We start from the raw sequence: 17,456 nt of genomic DNA on the forward strand, positions 1-17,456 counted from the left end.
AAGACTGAGAAATAAGAACTGGAAAAATCCACAAATAAGAAAACAGAGTGAAGCCAGGCATGGAAAATTCAATTCCTTGCTCAGAAATTAGCTGCCTTACATGAAGAAAACAAAAGGTGCTTCTGCACTGGAACGCCACAGATTTTCAGGGCTAAGGAGGCAGTGGGATCTCGTGGGTCATGTCAAGGCACTGGCACATCCCAAACCCAAGCTCCTGAACCCAAGAAGGGTGGGTGAAGTGGAAAGCACTCCCAGAGCATCTCACCCAAAGCAGGATTGGTGACATAAAGAAAAAGGGATAATTATTATTTTTAATCAGTGCCTGGAGCTGACAAACTGATGCTAAAAGCCACCCAGGGATAAAGATGACTGCTCCAGCATCACTCTCATGGTCATCTCACCAAACTGTGCCCAGCACCTGTCAGTGGTTTGGGGCCTGGCCATGCTGGCCCCGGGGTCAGTGGTGCCCGGAGCAGGGCTGGCCATGGTGGTGGCAGTTCACAAGGGCCATCTCATGACTGCACGTGGCGGCATTGCTGAACGCCTCTGGGCTGCCTCTCCGGAGCCCAGAGAGAAAACAGACCTGAAGGAACAGCTCAGGGAGGGGGGTGGGGAGGACGTGGACAAATAAGCAAACAGCAGAAAACCAAGGAGAGAAAATAACCAGGCACCAGAAAGGAAATGAACTCTAACAAGGGATTAAAAATAGCAGTGAAGCAAGGAATTGAGCTCTGCCAAGGCTCCTGATTTGTTTTCAAGTGGAGACAGGTTGCGGGAGGGGGGGGGGTGGTCCTCCAGGGCGGCCTGAAGATTCAAACACACCTGCCAGCGATGGGGCAAGTGAATCTGGACTGGATCCCAGCATGGTGGAGCTCTGTGGTCCAGCTGGTACCAGTATGTGGTACACCCAACTTTGGAAGCTGCTTGTCAAGCACCACTAGTGTGCTCTAGAGTCATTTGGCAACCCCAGTGCCTCTGCAGGACAAGGGGGAAGAGCTTCTCTCCAGCACTCAGGTGTGTTATTTTCGCTTAAATCCACTAAATCTACATCAGCTCAGCAAACAGGAACACAAATCCCCTGGAGATCTGACCTTCTCCTCCTCCACTGCAGGAAGGCAGAATTTCAAATAGATTTACTGGTGTTGCCCTCCAGACGCCGTCTCAGGATGACCTGAAAGTTAAAGACCACCCCAGGACTCCTCAAACATCAGCCCTGGCTCGGTGTGACAGGACAAGCAGGGACTTCCTGCACATTGACCTGGCAGCCGACCTGCTGTGCACAAGGAGCAACATGGGCCAACGGGTGAAAGACAGTATTAGCCCAGGAGTTGAAGGAAGGTTCAAGGTGGTCAAGAATGCATCTGGGACAACGGGGAACGGATGAGGCAGAGGCCTCCTTATGTCTTTTGCATAAGCAGGTCTGGTTTTCCCATGCCAAGGCCTCAGGGTTTTCAAAAGTCCTCTCCTCCAAGGAAGCTCCTGAGTCCCTGCAGGACCACAGAGGCCTCTTGGTGATTCACACTGGCTTGTTCTTGGAGGGAGCTGCCCCCACACTGTGTGATAGCAGTTTTGTGGCTTTTCCCACTTCTGGCTGAGAAGAGCATTCCAAGCCCTTCGATGGCATCAGCTGAGCACCACAGTGTCACGTGCTGGCATTTCCATGGGGCAGACAGACCATCCCAGCCATGTCTCCTGGGCTGCAGGCAGCAGCACTCTCTGACATGATCAAGTGCTGCTCAAGCAGGGTGAGTTACAGAGCTGTAAACACTGGGGCTGCCAAAACCTTCCGCTCCTTACCCAAGGAAGGGCAAGAATTCATCAATGATGCATGAAAGGTACCTCTAAGCCCCAGGTCTTCTGGACTCACAGGCACTGTCCTGTCTTTAAGCTTCTAATTACAGATTTTAATGACCACTGTCTGGCCCTGCAGCGGTTTCCATCAGCCTCCTCTCCTTTGCCACAGACTGCAGAAGAATTCAGTGTTTGCTTCCAAAGCCCAGATATTCCAACCAAGTTCAAGGAACATATCTGAGACACAGCTTTCCTTTCTGTATACCCCACACTGATCCATTCTTCCTCTTAAAATAAATTCAAATCATTCCCTACAGGCATGAACCAAAATACCAGAGGAGATAAAGGCTGCCTCCCAAGTCTGCTTGGGATGGCTTGGATCCTGTGCACTGGATGTTGATGGATGTTGGATCCACGCTGTGAGAGCAGGAAAACCAGCACTGCTGTCAGGACTCATTGGTGCTTCTGAGTTCCCCCTCCTTCACTTGCTTTTGCCCCCAAAATATCCCTCTCTGTCTACAACTCCCATTTCAGCTTTTTCTCAGTGTTGCCCTCTCCAGCATCTCCTGGCCCTCTCTGTAGTACTTTACTGCACCAAAGCAATCACTGTCTCTTCCTCATCCACACCTCAGGAAGATGTGTTCGCCCCAGGTTTCACAGTGGTACAGCAAAGCTGCACCAATCCCACCTAATCCCACCAGCATGTCCCACCATGGCTAGTGGCCCCGAGCCACTTTCTCAGCTTGCATATCCCCTGAGCCAGGCTGGTGCCACAGCAAGCCAAGGCAAGCCCTGGGCTGATGCTCTCGGAGGAGGGAGGGAGCAGGGTGCCAAGGTGGCCATCACCAGATAATCCTCACTTCGCTGGAGTCCTGACTTCCAGCTCTCCAGTTGCAGATTCTGGATGTCCCCAGCATTCACCCCACTGGGAAAGGCCAAGCAGCCATGAGACACTTCTGTTGGCGCAGTGACACCCTCGCAGCCTTGCTCCATGCTGAGCAGTCACACTGCTGGGTTTTGTCCCCTTGGGGAGGGCACACTACAGCACTGAAGCTAACCCTGGTCTCCTCACTCCAGCTGCTGAGCGTGGAGGTGCCAGACGCACGAGATGCTCTCGCTGTGAGGACACTGCCCTTTGCAGCCAGGCCATGGGAGCAGAAACGTGACCCACTTCAGCAGGCGGAGGTCAAGTGGGGAGCAGAGCAGCAGGCACACCTTGGAGCTCTACTTGGACTGAATCCTTCGAGAACACGCGAGTGCCTTGGCTGCACTCCAAGACTCCATCATTACTGGATAGTTTGCATTTCCTTCTAGGAAGACAGCCGGGAAGATCGGCACGCGGTGCACAGCCTGCGGCTACAGACTCCTGCAAGGAACAAAGCTCCGATGCCCGGAGCCGAGCGTGCCAGACAATGGCCGGTAATTTTCTCTTCCATTCAGGCTCTGCAGGAGGAGAAGGAGCATCCCTGACAGCCTTATTGTACAAAACCAGACAATCCCTTTGCACAACGGGCATTTTCCAGCCAGCCTGGTGCAGAATCAGCTCCTCCATCCCATGTGCTCACCATCGACACGGAAGGAACAGCCCTTTGGGTGACCAGAAGCAGGTGGGGAAGACCCAATGCTAACATAAAGCCCAATAGACCTCTCCTCAGAAGAAATGGGTGGAGGAAGGAATAAAGGATTCCTGGAGAGGCTGTTCTTGCTCCAAGGTTAACCTCAGGTGTCCAGTGCACACACTGGGCTACTGCTTGAGTTGCAGAGGTTGGCCTGCCAGAAGCCACCTTGGCCCCAACCCCAAGGTGAACGAAGGTGTGACCACAAGGGTCTGAACTAGACACAGTCAAGAACTGTGAACACAAGCCCATAAACCTCTGTGTAAAAGACAGCTAGAAGAATTACAAATCCCAGGATCAGTGACCCACTACGAATGCATGAACCACAGCTGGAAAGGGAGAGATGGGGGACAAATTTGGATCCCCTTCAGCTGGAGACCCCAAAATCGCTCTCCCATACAAAACCCCACATGCCTGCAGCCCTTCCTCACCCTGGGCTCTAGTAGCTCTGCAATGCAGTTGACTGTGGCTGTGTTTCTGGCAAGACAAGGAGGCCAAAACTTGCAACACTGTCCAGGATCAAGAGTTGGAGCCCAGGACAGCATCACTCTGAACTTGAATGTGAGCTTTTTGGAGCCTTCCTTTTCAAAGGGGGCAAAATCTATGAGTTATAGGTCATCTTCAGATCATCTCATCATCCTAAGGCTGATCTGCATCCTCCCCCCCCCCAGATGAGATGAGGCTGCTCTCCTGCTTGCAGAGGCATTTCCTTGCTTGTAACCAGCTGGGCAGCCACAGGGGTGTCAGAGAGGTGCCACCTTCTGTGGGGTAATTCACCATGTCTCTGTTGGTTCAAAGTCGCATGCTAGAGCGCGTGAATTTGCACGAGTCTGAAGGGACCAAGAATTTTTGCTTTGTTTTTTTTAAAACCACTTGTAAAAACACGAGGCAGATATTGAACCGGAGCCAACATCTGTATCTTTGTAAGACTCTCAATCACCAGCCTTTTGCTGACTCTAGAGCAATAAATATTCAGAGTCTTAAAAGCTTTACTTCAATCTGCTTAGGAGAAAGCAGCCTCAAACAATGGCCAAGAAGGGATCTGGCCCAGCCTCAGCTTCAGCAGATCTGCTCAGGGAGGGAGTGGCCCTCACCAGATCCTTGCAGTATCACAGCTCCTCACTCTTTTGTAATGCCAAAAATTGAGGACCCCCTGCCCCCTGCAAAAGCCAGTTATTTAGAGCACAACCTCCCACATAGCAGACGTGGCCCAGCAGAGGAGACAAAGGCCACTCCCAACATAGGAGCGGGAATAGATAGAGGGAGGGGGAAAACATCTAAGATCAGAGCTGCCATCACCCCTACGGTGGAGGTGAATCCCTGGCCTCACCTCTACATGTGGATTCAACCAGTTCAGATGATATTTTAGGCTGCACATGGGGCTTTTCATCTTCAGAGCACTTAACAGGCATGTGTTAATCCCCGCAACGCCCTTCCGTGGCAGATAAATGTTTATTATCTCTGCTCTACAGCTGGTGGGACAGGCACGGTGGGGAGCAGCTCATTGTTGCAGACCCTGGGCAACCTCCTGGGCCCTTGGAAAGACACAGCAGGAGACCCCCTGGAGCCTGGGCTACTTCCTGGGCCAGTGTAGCAGGGCAGGGATGGGCACTGTCCCCTAGACTTGCAGGGGAGGAAGTCAAAAGCACTTTCCAAACACAAAGCCCCGGGACACATCTCCACTGCCTTTGTGCAGTAGGTCAGAACAGCGGCGCTCATTTATTATGGGCAAATTAACACCCATGGAGATTAAAGCTTTATCTCCCGCCGGCTCAGCCACATCTGACTTAGCAACATGCAGGGCTGGGGCTGACACTGTGTCCCTGCGTGATGGAGGAGCCACATCCCCACTGCCCCTCTCGCTCTGCAGGGTCCCAGCATCACCTCCTTCTGTGCCGGGGACTAACCATGCTGCTGTCCTCCGCCCTTGGCTTCTCTATTCTACTCTGAGCTGTGCCTTGTGCACCACCAGCCTGTCTGCTCTGCCTCTTCCTGCCTGTTGAAGCCCATGTTTGACAGACAAACACATAAAGAAGAGCAGAGGGCAGGACGGGGATGCCCTGATGATGCGGTCCCAGCGCCCACGCACTAACATCAGTGTGACACTGCCAGCTCTCTCTGTGCAGCAACGGATAAACAGCAAAATGAAGGCCACCACCATCAGCATCCAAACCACCACCCCAGCCCAAACACAGAGCGAAGCAGTGCCAGGTCACCAAGGGAGGAGGGAGGAATTACCGTGCACTTGGTTGATCTCCGAGTTGGATGACAGGATCTCATCAGCCAACTTCTGGGCGGTGGGCAGCACCTCGGTGTGGTGTGCTGTGATCAAATACTGAACAAACTTCTGGAGCTGGTCCCTGTTCATCTGGAAAAGGGTTTCTGAGATGGGAAGACGGAGTTTGACCTGGTCCGGCTTGCGGATCCTGTACAGTGAAAGCGCCACGACGTGAGCGCAGTAAAAAATGTCCTTGTTCCCGCAGCCGCACGTCACTGAGGTGATTTTGCAGCGGTCGAAGCTGATGGCCACCTTGTAGGTCATCTCTGGTTCTGTTGCAGTCGCTGGCTCTGTCACTGTCCCGCTGAGGTGGAACCCTGGAGAGGGCAAGGAGAAGAGGGAAAGGTCAGGTGAGCTTCCCTCTGACCTCAACCATCCCTGCAAACTCTGGATGGAGGCAAGGCCAGCCCAGGCTGCTTGAGCATCTCTATGCCAAGGAGCACAGCACCCAGCACACCCCATCCCAGTGGCTTACACCCAGCAACACCCAGCCCCTGTGTACAAACACACTTCTGCATCAACACACACAAGCAGCCAGACTCATTGGTGAGTTTATTTAACAGCCAAACCCTCAGGGGAAGAGCAAAGCTGCTCAGTTCCCATTTGTTTAAGTCTCTCAGACTGTTTCTCTCCTGGGAGTCATTTCCATCCACGCCTCCCTCTCGCTGAATTTGCAACTCACATGAGTGAGGGAGGGCTGTTAGAAGTTTACTTTTCTTTGATGAGGCAAACTAAATGCAAAGCAATTCCAACTTTGACCCTCAACCAGGAAGAGTGCTCCAGGGCATGGCCACAGCTCTGAGCTCTTCCACGCAGGGGAAACAAGGAGCAGTAACAGGAGCAATGCACAGCCCAAACTGTGGGCTGGGGGAAAACTGCTCCTTGAGCTCCACAAATTGCTCCACACTAATCTTATGGTGCTCCTGACAGTCCTCACCATGCTGCAAGGGGGTGCAGCACCTTTGGGCACAAAGTGTGAAAAAATGCCCCCAAAAAGTCCCAAACGCAGGTCAGGAGCATCAAATGGGCTCAGAAAGTCCTTTGGCTCCAAGGAAGGTGGATATACCAAGCAAGTGAGAGATGAAGTCAGTGATGAAAGACCATCAAATTCAATCTGAAAGGGAGCCTCAGGAAGCCCTTCTCAGGATCCAGCTGCTGAGTGGGTCCAACATGAACACTTTGCACTTGCCCAGCACCTGGAAAAGGGACATCTTTGTTCCCCCATTCATCTGTCTCATTCCTCCAAGGAGAATGAGGCTGCACCAGGAAGTTAGTTAACATGGCAAGGACCACCCGGTGCCCCTGCATCAGAACCTGGTGTGGGACCTGGCACCCCACACCGCCCATCCCAGTCCTCCTCCCTGAAGAGGATGCTCACTTTTCTCCATGCCATTGCATTATTAAGCCTGTGTATGTACAGGTCCCTGCAGAGCCTGCCATCCCCCCAGAGAAGGCAGCAGACAGCTGAGAGCCCTACAATTAGCGGCAGAAAAGGGAAAGGGGTGTGGGGGGGTGAAGATTAAAATACATTAACTGCATCAAACCCTTGTGCGTTTGCCAGCTCTTACAAAGGCTTTCGGAGACAAATTCTACCAGAGGTTTTTAATAAATGGCATCAAAACCAGCTATTCACTGCCAGTCTCTTTAAAGCCACGCCAAAAAACACATTCAAATCTGATTAAGCGTCAAGGAGGTCTGCTTTTACTTTAGTGCAAGGGAGGGGGAAAAGCAGACCTGTTCTGCTGCCATCACCCAAAACCCACCCCATGTGGCCAGCAGAGCAGGAGGGGAGGGATGGACAGCCCTGCACTACCCTCTTGCTCGCACGCTGCCAGGAGTGGAAGCGTGGCTGCGGAGGTGCTGGGCTCGGCGCCGCGGGAGCAGCATGGCAGGAGCTGACGAGCCTCCCCCTCCGCACAAGTCCATCCCCCAGCAGCCAAACTATATAAATCCCGAGGATAAACTCCAAAGTGTTTATGTTTTACCACTTCTCTGGTTTGCAATGCTTGGCAGGCGGCTCCGACTCACTGCCAGTTTCTCCCTAGTTTACTTTTTGAACAAGTTAAAAGGATTGGAAACCGCGTTCCTGAGCAAGTATGTATGTATATGCTCGTGTGTATGCCCGCAGGCACATACACACGTATATATAAAACACTCTAGGACAAATTACTGGCCATAAACACTGCCTTGAAATGCTTACTTTAGCGGGACTGTGGGCCAGCCCCCACTTGAGGCTAACTGGTGTAAGGCTGGAGGAACTCATATAACCAAGTGACCTGTTTCAGACAGGTATAAGCCTGAAAATACAGCAACTGTGGCCTGATCCAGCCCCCCAAAAGAGAAAATTTGTCCAGATACTTCCCAGGCTCTTCTCAGGCATCCCAAAAGCTGTGCTCTCCCATCTGCCCCAAGAGCCAGTCCCCACAATTCATAGCTGGGGTCTGCACATCGAACGGGACCGTCCAGTATGTCAACAACTGCCAAGTTCATCTGGCACTCGAGCCCAAAGTCAAGTGTTGGTTTAGATTTTAGCTGTGGTGGCAGCAGGTCTCTTTAAGATAAACTAGGAACTCTATACAGAACATTTGTCAAATGTTTAGTCAGAAATTAAACATGGTAGAGGGGGAGAGAGATGAGCTGGCAGGAACAGAGGCATTATTTGGGAATATTTACATTAACAGAAGGTCAGAATGGAGCTACCACACTGCACCCTATACTGTGGCCAGGTCTGCACCCCAGCACCCACAGGTGCTGAGCACACCAGCTCAGCAGTGATGAGTATCATTGTCTCAGAGATGAGTGGTAGCTAAAAGGTGGGTTATGGTGTGATTACTCCATCATCCATCGAAGCATGCACTCCTGGTCCATGCAAAACCGTGACGCTATCATCACCAAAAGGCTACAAGTCACCCTGGAAAAGGATAGTTGTCACTGTACCCTCCTCTCTGTTCATCTCGCATCCTAGAAGCAAGAAGCATCCTTGGAGCTGTTGATACCAGCACTTCAGTAGAGAGAAACACAGCCCTGGTCACAGCCATGGAGTCTGGATAGCACTGAGAGCAAAGACAGACTCTCCTCCGTGTCCTCCCCATACATTTCAGTATAAGACATTCCTACAGCCAAGTGCTTATCTAGGATTTCATCTTCTGTTCTTAACATAAACTAACTTGGTGTTTGATTTGCTGCCAGCAAAGTGACAGTGCCAAGGCTTGAAAACCAAGGAAAAGAAATAATTAAATACCATCTTGGTAACTACAGACTCATTACGTCCCACCAGTTTAGTTTTGTCCCAAGAACAACGTTATCTTCTCCCTGCCCCAGAACACCCTCTCCTACTTTTATCACAGAAGCTTCCCAGTGGGTGTCTCTTTGATCGAGGTTGCAAAAGGAGCTGAGTGTTCATAACTGCCCCAGAAAGAGCACAGAAAGGTGCCAAAAATGTTCACAGGCACACAGGGCACAATGAGTCCATCTCCTTCCTAATCCCACCCATCTGACCCATCAAATGGGGACAAAACACCAGAGCAAGGACCTTCCTTGCATTACCGCTGCAGGACATTGCACATCTGATTTACATTAAAACAGACCCAAGAATTGTCTTGTAGAAGTTTGTGAGCTCCACAATGGTGGGACTTACAAACTCATCAGCTAGGCAGCATTCTCCTCTTTGGAGCAGACAAACCCTGCAGGCTGGGAGAAGGATGGATCCACAAAACTTCCCTGGGCTCTGAAACAGCTACATAGGACCAAGCCTTTAGCACAACAGCATTAAGGCCTCAACAGAAGCATCTTTAACCAAGATGGAGAACTCTTTGATCTCTAAACCTACTCAACCAAAAGGAGCTTTTCAAACTTGTCCAGTTCTGTAATAGCAGACAGTCTTTCAGCTGGACATCTTTAACCCAGATGTCCACATGCCAACCATCAGGACAAACCACTAGCCTGTGCTGCAGCTCCAACCCACCATGAGCCCAGCTGTAAAGACCCCTCATCTTGCATCCTCCAGCAGATCACTGAAGGTAAAGCCAACATTCAAGCTGGTCATATTGAAATACCTGAAGTTTGGAGACAGGCAGATCCCCAGGTGGAAATTTAAACTCTAGAAACAAGCAAAACCCAGGCATAACCCCTTCCCTTCTTGTAACTGTGGCATCAAGAGCCCTCCAACACCTGCAAGGAAGAGGAAGGAGAGGAGGACTCTACCACAGTAGTCGGGAACCCAAGCACTCAGCTCTGCTCCCTCTGGCAGCTGCTGCTCACAGCCATCTCTCAGATTTCACACTGCAGCCCAGACAGAAGTCACAGTTGTCATATGCAAAGTTGTGCCATTCGGAAAAAATTAGCTCACTCTTCCCAGGAGTGGCAGTCGTTTGCCTTTCACGGAGTGTTAGCCAGAGTGGAAACCACCACAGAACAGCAACCACCTGCAGGACCTAACCCTGAGGATGCTGCACTGGCATTGCTGTGCAACAGGATGGGGACACGTGGATAACGTGGGGAGCACTTTTTCACATCACTGTGGTTCCTCTGTCTCCTCCACAGGCTTTTCTTGGTCTTTGTGGAAACCTCGAAGCAGGGCAAGGAATGGCTCTGCAGAGGGAAACACTCACCACATCCATGCCCTGAGCAAGAACCGCCAGTGGGATGTGGCTGGACACTGTACATGAAGAACTCACCCCACATCTGAGTGTCAAAACCTCAAGTGACCTCCTAGTACCTGAGGCTGATATTTTGGGCAGCCTCTGTGAGGAGCAACGTGATGGAAAGTCCATCCACGCAGTTTCCTGAAGGCACCAGCCACATCCCCTTGCATCCTAGCCAGAGTGTGGCTGTGGCAGACAGCAGCTTGGCTCCTCACTGCTCTTGTCCTCCATGCTCAGGTCCCAGGACTCCATCTCAAGCCAGACTAATCTCACTTCAAATCTCTGTTTGGGCAGCTATGACTTTGGGCAGGCAGGAGCTCTGCAAAACCAAATGGGAATGAATGCAGGGATATTTATGGGGCTCAGCAGATGTAGATGAGGTAAACTGAAATTCTCAGTGCAAGTTGTATACACTAGGTTAACGTGACCCAAATATATTTTTTTTTAAAATTTCCAAACCACAGCGGAAAGTTATTTTAAACTAAAGTGATTCCAAGCTCTTTAGTGATTAAACGGACTGCAGCTCCAGCTCCTAGTGGAAAAACCATTTGTTTTTCCACTGTGTGAAAGCCATAACTAGCAATGAATAATAATTGCCGTACCAAGTGTTATTTATAAGCCATTCTCAGTCACATTTCCGTGCCTCGAAACAGCAGCTTTCTAAACATGAACTTAAAATTGGTCAATATTTGTAATGTAGACAACACCCACGGGAGGAAGGTGTCGGTGCACTCGAGCGGTGGGAAGAGGAGGTTAGTAAAATCTCCCAAAGCTTTCCGGCTTCTAGATCAATTCCTCCAGCCGGCTGATGCTGACAATTGCTCAGTCCCTGACCTTGCAGTTGGAAAGGAGATGGGCTCATGAACTCATTTGCACATGACAATGCTCCAGCAAAGTGAATCATCTGCCTCCGATAGTAACGGAGAGTACGGCGCGCCCCAGCCCTCCCGGGCTCCATTCAACCACCACAGGGCTGGCCTTTTGTGCTGCCAGTGCAAGAAAGACTCTGCTGAAGATGTGTGCAATTAAACCCACTTTTCTTGTTGCTCTTTTGATTCAGCGGCTCAATGAGAGGCACCCTAGGCAGGTGTTGTCACACACAGATAAAATGTGCCTTTTCAGAGCACTGGCAGACAAAAAGAAAGAGGGTAAGGCTGAATCAACTGCCATTTCTCCCTTGCAAAACAGGGAATCCAGGCTTCCAGTGAGTCAATGAGCAGAGCTGCTATGAGTTTCCATCCTCCCTCCTCCCCAAAGCTATTCTTTTTCGTGACCACAGGCAAAGGTGCTGCTGTTGAGCAAGACCTTGGCAGGGATGAAGGAGGCAGGCGACGGCTGTCCAGGACGATGCTGTCCCAGCAGGATGCAGCCACGCTCCTGCTGAATTATTCCCCTCACAGCCCTCCTCCCTGTCCCCACCATGCTACTGTCCCTGCCTGGTCATTACCACCCTGGAAAAGCACCTCTACTTTCACAGAGCTAACAAAGACCATTAATAGCCCCCAGGAAGGAGCCATGCCTGCAGCTGAGCTGCTGCCAGAGGAGGGGAAACAAAGGGATACGGATGAGTTGGAGAGGATGTACCGTGTCTGCAAGTGTCCCTGAACATACCTACAGCCTCAGACACCAACTACCACAGGTTTACAACAAATATTCTTCTATCATCTCTCTGGGTAGGCCAGGGAAGAAGCAGGAGCTGCAGCTGTAAACAGAGGAGATGCAGTGGGGCTGTTTGTGCTGGAGGGAGCCGTAAGCTCCTCTGAGCAGCTGAGTAAGCTGGAGGGACGCTCTCTTTGCCATCTGCTCTGATCCCACAACACCTCCTGCAAATGAAGAGTCAATCCACTGGTTTCTATCCCTGTTAACCTCTAATCAGCCAAGAGGACTGGCCTCTGCCTCGCTCTTTATCCGAGCCAGCTAATGCGTGAAGCACACCGCGCTTCCCATCTGCTCCAGCATTACTAGAGTTAAAGGACAAAGCCGTTTCCCTGTCCCGAGCATTCACTTACACAGATGCCCTTGTATTAACTCAATTTCCCAGTGATTTCCATTATTACCCTTACGAGATTTCTGGTGTTTGTTTATCTAGGAGCCTGAAACGGAGGGTTTTTTCCCTCCCCCTACCCAGCTCAGGGGGTGGCTGGCCCAAGGGCATGCTCCAGACGACTAATCTCAATCTGTGACTTTACCCAAAAATATTCAAAAATGTTCTCCATTTTCCCCCAGCCTGGAGTGCTCTTTGTTGCCCTCCTAGTCCTGAAGAACCAGGTTTTTGTGCCTTTGTTGCCAGCCCCAAAGCCGAGACCACCCTTTCCAGCATCGCCTTCCACAATCTTCCGACGCCCACCTGCGAATGGTTTTTAATCTACCCAGGTGCACAACCTGTGCTCTGGAGACATATGGTTTGGGCAAAAAAAAGGAAAAAATACAACCGGTTTTAAAGCTCAGTCTGATTTCCTCTGCTGAGGTGCAGCCTTGCAAGCTGAATTCCTCTGCTAGCAGGTCAGATCCAACTGAAACCAATCCAAATGCCAGCTTTGCAGCCACATAAACAACAGGAAGGGCTTGAAGAGAGGATGAGTTCACCCCATCTTTGCTAACATGTGCTGCCCACGTAATAACTAGTGGCAAAACGCTGTCAAGTCTTTGCTCTTTACTGCTACAGTATAACTAACAGCAATCTTGAATATAAAGAGTTTTCTTAAAAGCATGAGAAATTAGGAAGATGAGGATACACAGTGGATTTTTTAGTAGAAGTGGTGAACGCACCATTTCTATGTTAAGGGAGAAAAAACAACACGTCTCTTTGACCATCCCCAAAGCACCTATGAGTTCATGAGCGGCTATATCTGAACAAGGAGCAACATGGTTACATTCCTTGTTACAGCTCAGGTGTTTGCTCAACAGATGCAGGGTTGTTTTCAAGCATGAAAGAAAATATCCACAGGGAGGAAATTCACTTTTGCTGGAGTTTCCGGGCTCGTGCGTGCCATCAGTTGAGGCTGCCACAGAGCAGACCCAGCCCTGTGCCGTCACCACCTCGGCTGCCTCAAGGAATCTGATGGGAGATGCCAAAACTCACACACGAGGCTCAGCTGGGGTCATCTCCTGACTTCAATGGAGCCACCCAGATTTCCAACAGCTGAGCTGCTAGCACATAAAAGGGTTTTAATTAGGAAATGCCTCTTATCCCTCCATGCAAGTGTCACCATGACGGGATCACTGAACTTCATCACAGTCAAAGGCAGATGGAGCAGCGCTCTTCCCTTCATCACCTTTTTTATGTGGTGATTCACAGAACTCTTAGTCCCACAAAAACATAATTCCAGCCCCTAAAACAAAGCGCTTCCCATGCCAGAGCCCTTAACCTGTTGTTCCTGGCTTAAGGGCTCCTCCTTGGGTACCCTCTGGTTGTGGAAGAAGTTGCTCCAGAGTCATGAAGATCCTTTTCTCTCAACGTATTTGCTCCCCTTCCTGACCTGCTTTTCCGAGACACAGCCTCCCTTCTGCATTGGCAGCTTTTCCAGGTCTTAGCCTGAGGCTGGGGAGCAGCTTTGGATTTTGTCTCCAAATATGCAACAATAAATTGCATTCAAAGCATATTTTGCCATTTAAAGCTGCCTCAGGAGCAGGCCATCTTCAGACCAAAACACAAAGTCAATTTACCAATATCATAAATCAAAAGCAAAACCAAGCCTGAGAACCTCCTGACTTGTCTTCTTCCCACATTTCGGCTTTGCATGGGGCAGAACCAGCAGACAGCTTAACAAGGACCAAAATCAAACCAGGGCACTGTGCAGCAACGGAGGGAAGCAGGACACCACCCTGATCCTCACTGAGACACCAGACCTTAAAATAGCAGCTCTACAATTTATAGGGAACTTATTAGTTATAATTTTCCTGGCCCTCAGAAGCCTTCCGAGGGAATGAGGCAGCCTAGATTCAATACGAAAATCTGCTCCAAATTCTTCCCCCAAAAAACGCTTTTTCCGCTAAGAATAGATCTTTCATTTTTAAGGGAGGATAAAGTCTGACTTTCTAAGTTACTGGCAATGTTGTTAAATGAACATTGTATTTACAAAGCATTTCAGTAGCATTTGTGGCAATGGTCTCAATAACAAATCCGCTGAAAAGGTCAATTAACTTCCTTCCGAGAACCTTGCTTTTAAGACAGAAAAGGGCTCTGCATTGAAATTGCTCCCCCAAAGTGGAAAAAAATTTAAGATGACACCATTTTGCCATTTCTGCTCTCCACCCCCCATTCAGGAGCTGGGCACAGACCCCAGGAGCAGGCACCAGGACAACTCCCTTTTCCTTCTGACTTTTACAGCCCTCGTTTAGAATAAACCCACCTTTTTATATATATATATATATATAATTTCACTAAGGAGACCACAGATGCACACTTTATATTGAAATATTATTATACTTAAAGAGCTCAGCTCACTTCAGTAACTTCATGAAAACTTAGTGGTTTCTTCCCCTCTCTCTGGCCCCCAAACCAACACAGCTTACATTTTGGAGCTTATTAGGGCTGCTCCATATAGGGAAATTATCTACTCACGGCAGAATAAATTATTCAGCAATTGCTATTCCAGATCAGCCTCCTCTGTTGACATTTTATTCCAGAATCATTTTTGGAAACTCTGTGAGTCTATTTCTAAAGAAAGGGACTTCAATTCCAGGACAGGGAGTCATCCAAATACCTGCTGCATACCAGCCCTTGGTGACAGCCCTGACCAGAGCCATCCCAGAAAGAGGAGGTGAGGGGTAGTGTGAAATCCGGGAAGATTGACTGCTGTATTTCAACATCCAGCAAAACTTGAAGTGGAGGAAAGCACAGAACTTGATTTCATGCAGAAAAAGTGTTTTTCCAGCTTGCTTTTAAACTCCTAAGTTGCAAAAGAGGCTGGAGGACTTTGCATCACAAGGTGTAAGATCTGCCCCACAACTCTGGGGAAAGCAAGTGATTCCTGCCCCTGGAATCTTTGCACAGAGCTGGGAAATAGTAAGGTACATGGGGACCTCCAGTAGGACTACACTTTGGAGGGGGGAACACTTTTTAGTAGAAGGGGTGAGTAGAACAGTAGAGTTGTCATGTTTTGCTTCCCACATCTCCACCGTGGCTCTGCGCTCCTCCCGCAACAGTCCCGCCCCCGCACCAGAGCCCCCCATCCCCTGCTGGCTCCTCACAGGAGAGATGCCAGTGCTTACACACGCCCCTGGAGGGTCATATGGCTTTCATCCATCATGCAGGTGAAGTGTATTGAGGGTACCTGAGAAGCACCAACTCTTGACAGCGGAGAGACCTGCAGAGCATCCAGGTGTGCTATGGCAGCTCCCAAGCCCAACTCAACCTGCTGGTGGATGAGTTTTATGCCTCTTCCACATGGACCAGGGTTTTTTTGGGTATCCTCCAGTCCCACTAAACTGTACATCACATCCAACATTCCTCAGACAGCTAAAGAGTCAGCTCCATGGAGCCCAAAGGCTATTCCTGAGCAGCTGGACTCGTTGCCATCTCCTGGGCATGGCCACTTCCCCAAGCCCCACAAATGGTTCCCTGACAGAAACACTTCCGCACAGGAAGCTCAACACACTTCAGAGGGCAACAGCAGGGCAGCACGTTCAGGCACTGTAAGGAAAATCAAAGAGGGATAAGAACAACCCAAGTGATGCAACCACATAAAAGTCCTCAGTTGCCAGTATCTCCTCTCTGGTGAGACCCTGCAGCGAAGTTCTGGGTCACGGCTGATGAGCAGTCAAATTGCCCGATTCTCCACGACCAAAACCCTCTGCAGAACAGTCAACACACTTTAAATAACACTTAAAAACCCCTTTTGATCACATTAGTCTTCACACGACCCTTCTGCAAAGTCAGGAAGGCAGCGGGAGGCCTGCAGAGCAGAAACTTCCCCAACAGCCCTCCTTGCTTGAAAGGAATGTGGTTGGGAGACAGATGCCTGACAAACATGCTCTGTTCTCCTGCATCAACAGTTTTCACCATCTTTAGCATGCAGGCATTTCAAGAAAAGCAGATTCCCCTGCAGTGATGCTGACACACTCAGCACTACCTTTTCTCCTTCTGGACACACACTGTCCCCAGCATCTCCCAGCCACACATCGCCAACCTCTGCTTTAGCAAGGAGCATGCAGCTGGAAAGCTGTCACAGGAGATCCAACATGCACAGGAAAACGCAAGCCCTCCTGCTTCTCAAGTTCAAGATGACTCCACAGCTTCACAGCCTCCAGAAACACAAAGGGCCACAAAAGCTGACACCTAGGGAGACGGGAGCCATCGCTCTGCTGGGTCGGCAGTGGTGTACAGGCTGCCTCTGCGAAACCCATGTTTCTCATTAAAACTTCACAGATTTATTTTTTTTTTCTGGAAAAACATTGTTATTCAATCCACAGCCTAGACTGCAGGCTCCTCCGTTTGCTTTTGATGCAGTGCAAACATCCAAAATGACACTGTGTAATGACAAGATCTGTCATCAGGATGGCTGGGGCTACAGTAGAAATAAAAACAAGAAACAAGGGAGCGATCCTTTCCTTCTCCCTGGAAATCATCACAATTAAAACAAAAGGAAACCTATATTGTGCAGTTAATGCTAAATATACAGGATTGAAGGGAAAGGGGAAAAGTGTGATGTGAGACATTTAGTGGCGGTTTTCTCCCATTATGCACCATAAGGCCCTTCTGGAGGTGGATGGAGAGTCTCCAGCTCCTCTAACCACAGATTTATTCCAGTAATTAGGTCCCTTTACCAAAAAAGGGAAAAGGAAAGGGAAAAGGAAAGGGAAAAGGAAAGGGAAAAGGAAAGGGAAAAGGAAAGGGAAGCAATATCCCAGACAACTAACTGCTGGCTGGCTGAAATAAAACCTGAAAGCCTCGTTTGGGTGAAATCCCACCCCTGCAGCCTCCTGCAGCTCCTGGTTAGCCCCCATCCTCTGCAGGACAAGCCAGGCACTGCTCCCTGGCAGCAGACACCGAAGGTGCCAAAGGGTTATCAGCACATTTATCTAAATTTGGAATTGGAAGCAACCAAAAACCAAAAATGCAGTGAGCTCAGCATAATGGGAATGAAACAAAGTAAAAAGCAAAACCAGATGAGTGACTACGAGTTG

The 17,456-nt window shown here is 49.8% G+C and overlaps 1 protein-coding gene across 1 annotated transcript in view; it reads right to left on the minus strand.

Moving 5' to 3' along the window:
- ZSWIM5 (zinc finger SWIM-type containing 5) overlaps positions 1–17,456 on the minus strand; it is a 98,956-nt gene that overhangs the window by 24,250 nt on the left and 57,250 nt on the right. Inside the window, exon 2 of the mRNA XM_027747312.2 lies at positions 5,646–6,002. Within this exon, the coding sequence (XP_027603113.1) occupies positions 5,646–6,002 (357 nt within the window). The remainder of the gene's footprint in view (positions 1–5,645; positions 6,003–17,456) is intronic.

This window comes from Pipra filicauda, unplaced genomic scaffold (assembly GCF_003945595.2).
Source record: "Pipra filicauda isolate LSUMZ 115617 unplaced genomic scaffold, ASM394559v2 scaffold36_size6622888_pilon, whole genome shotgun sequence".
Taxonomy (NCBI): Eukaryota; Metazoa; Chordata; class Aves; order Passeriformes; family Pipridae; genus Pipra; species Pipra filicauda.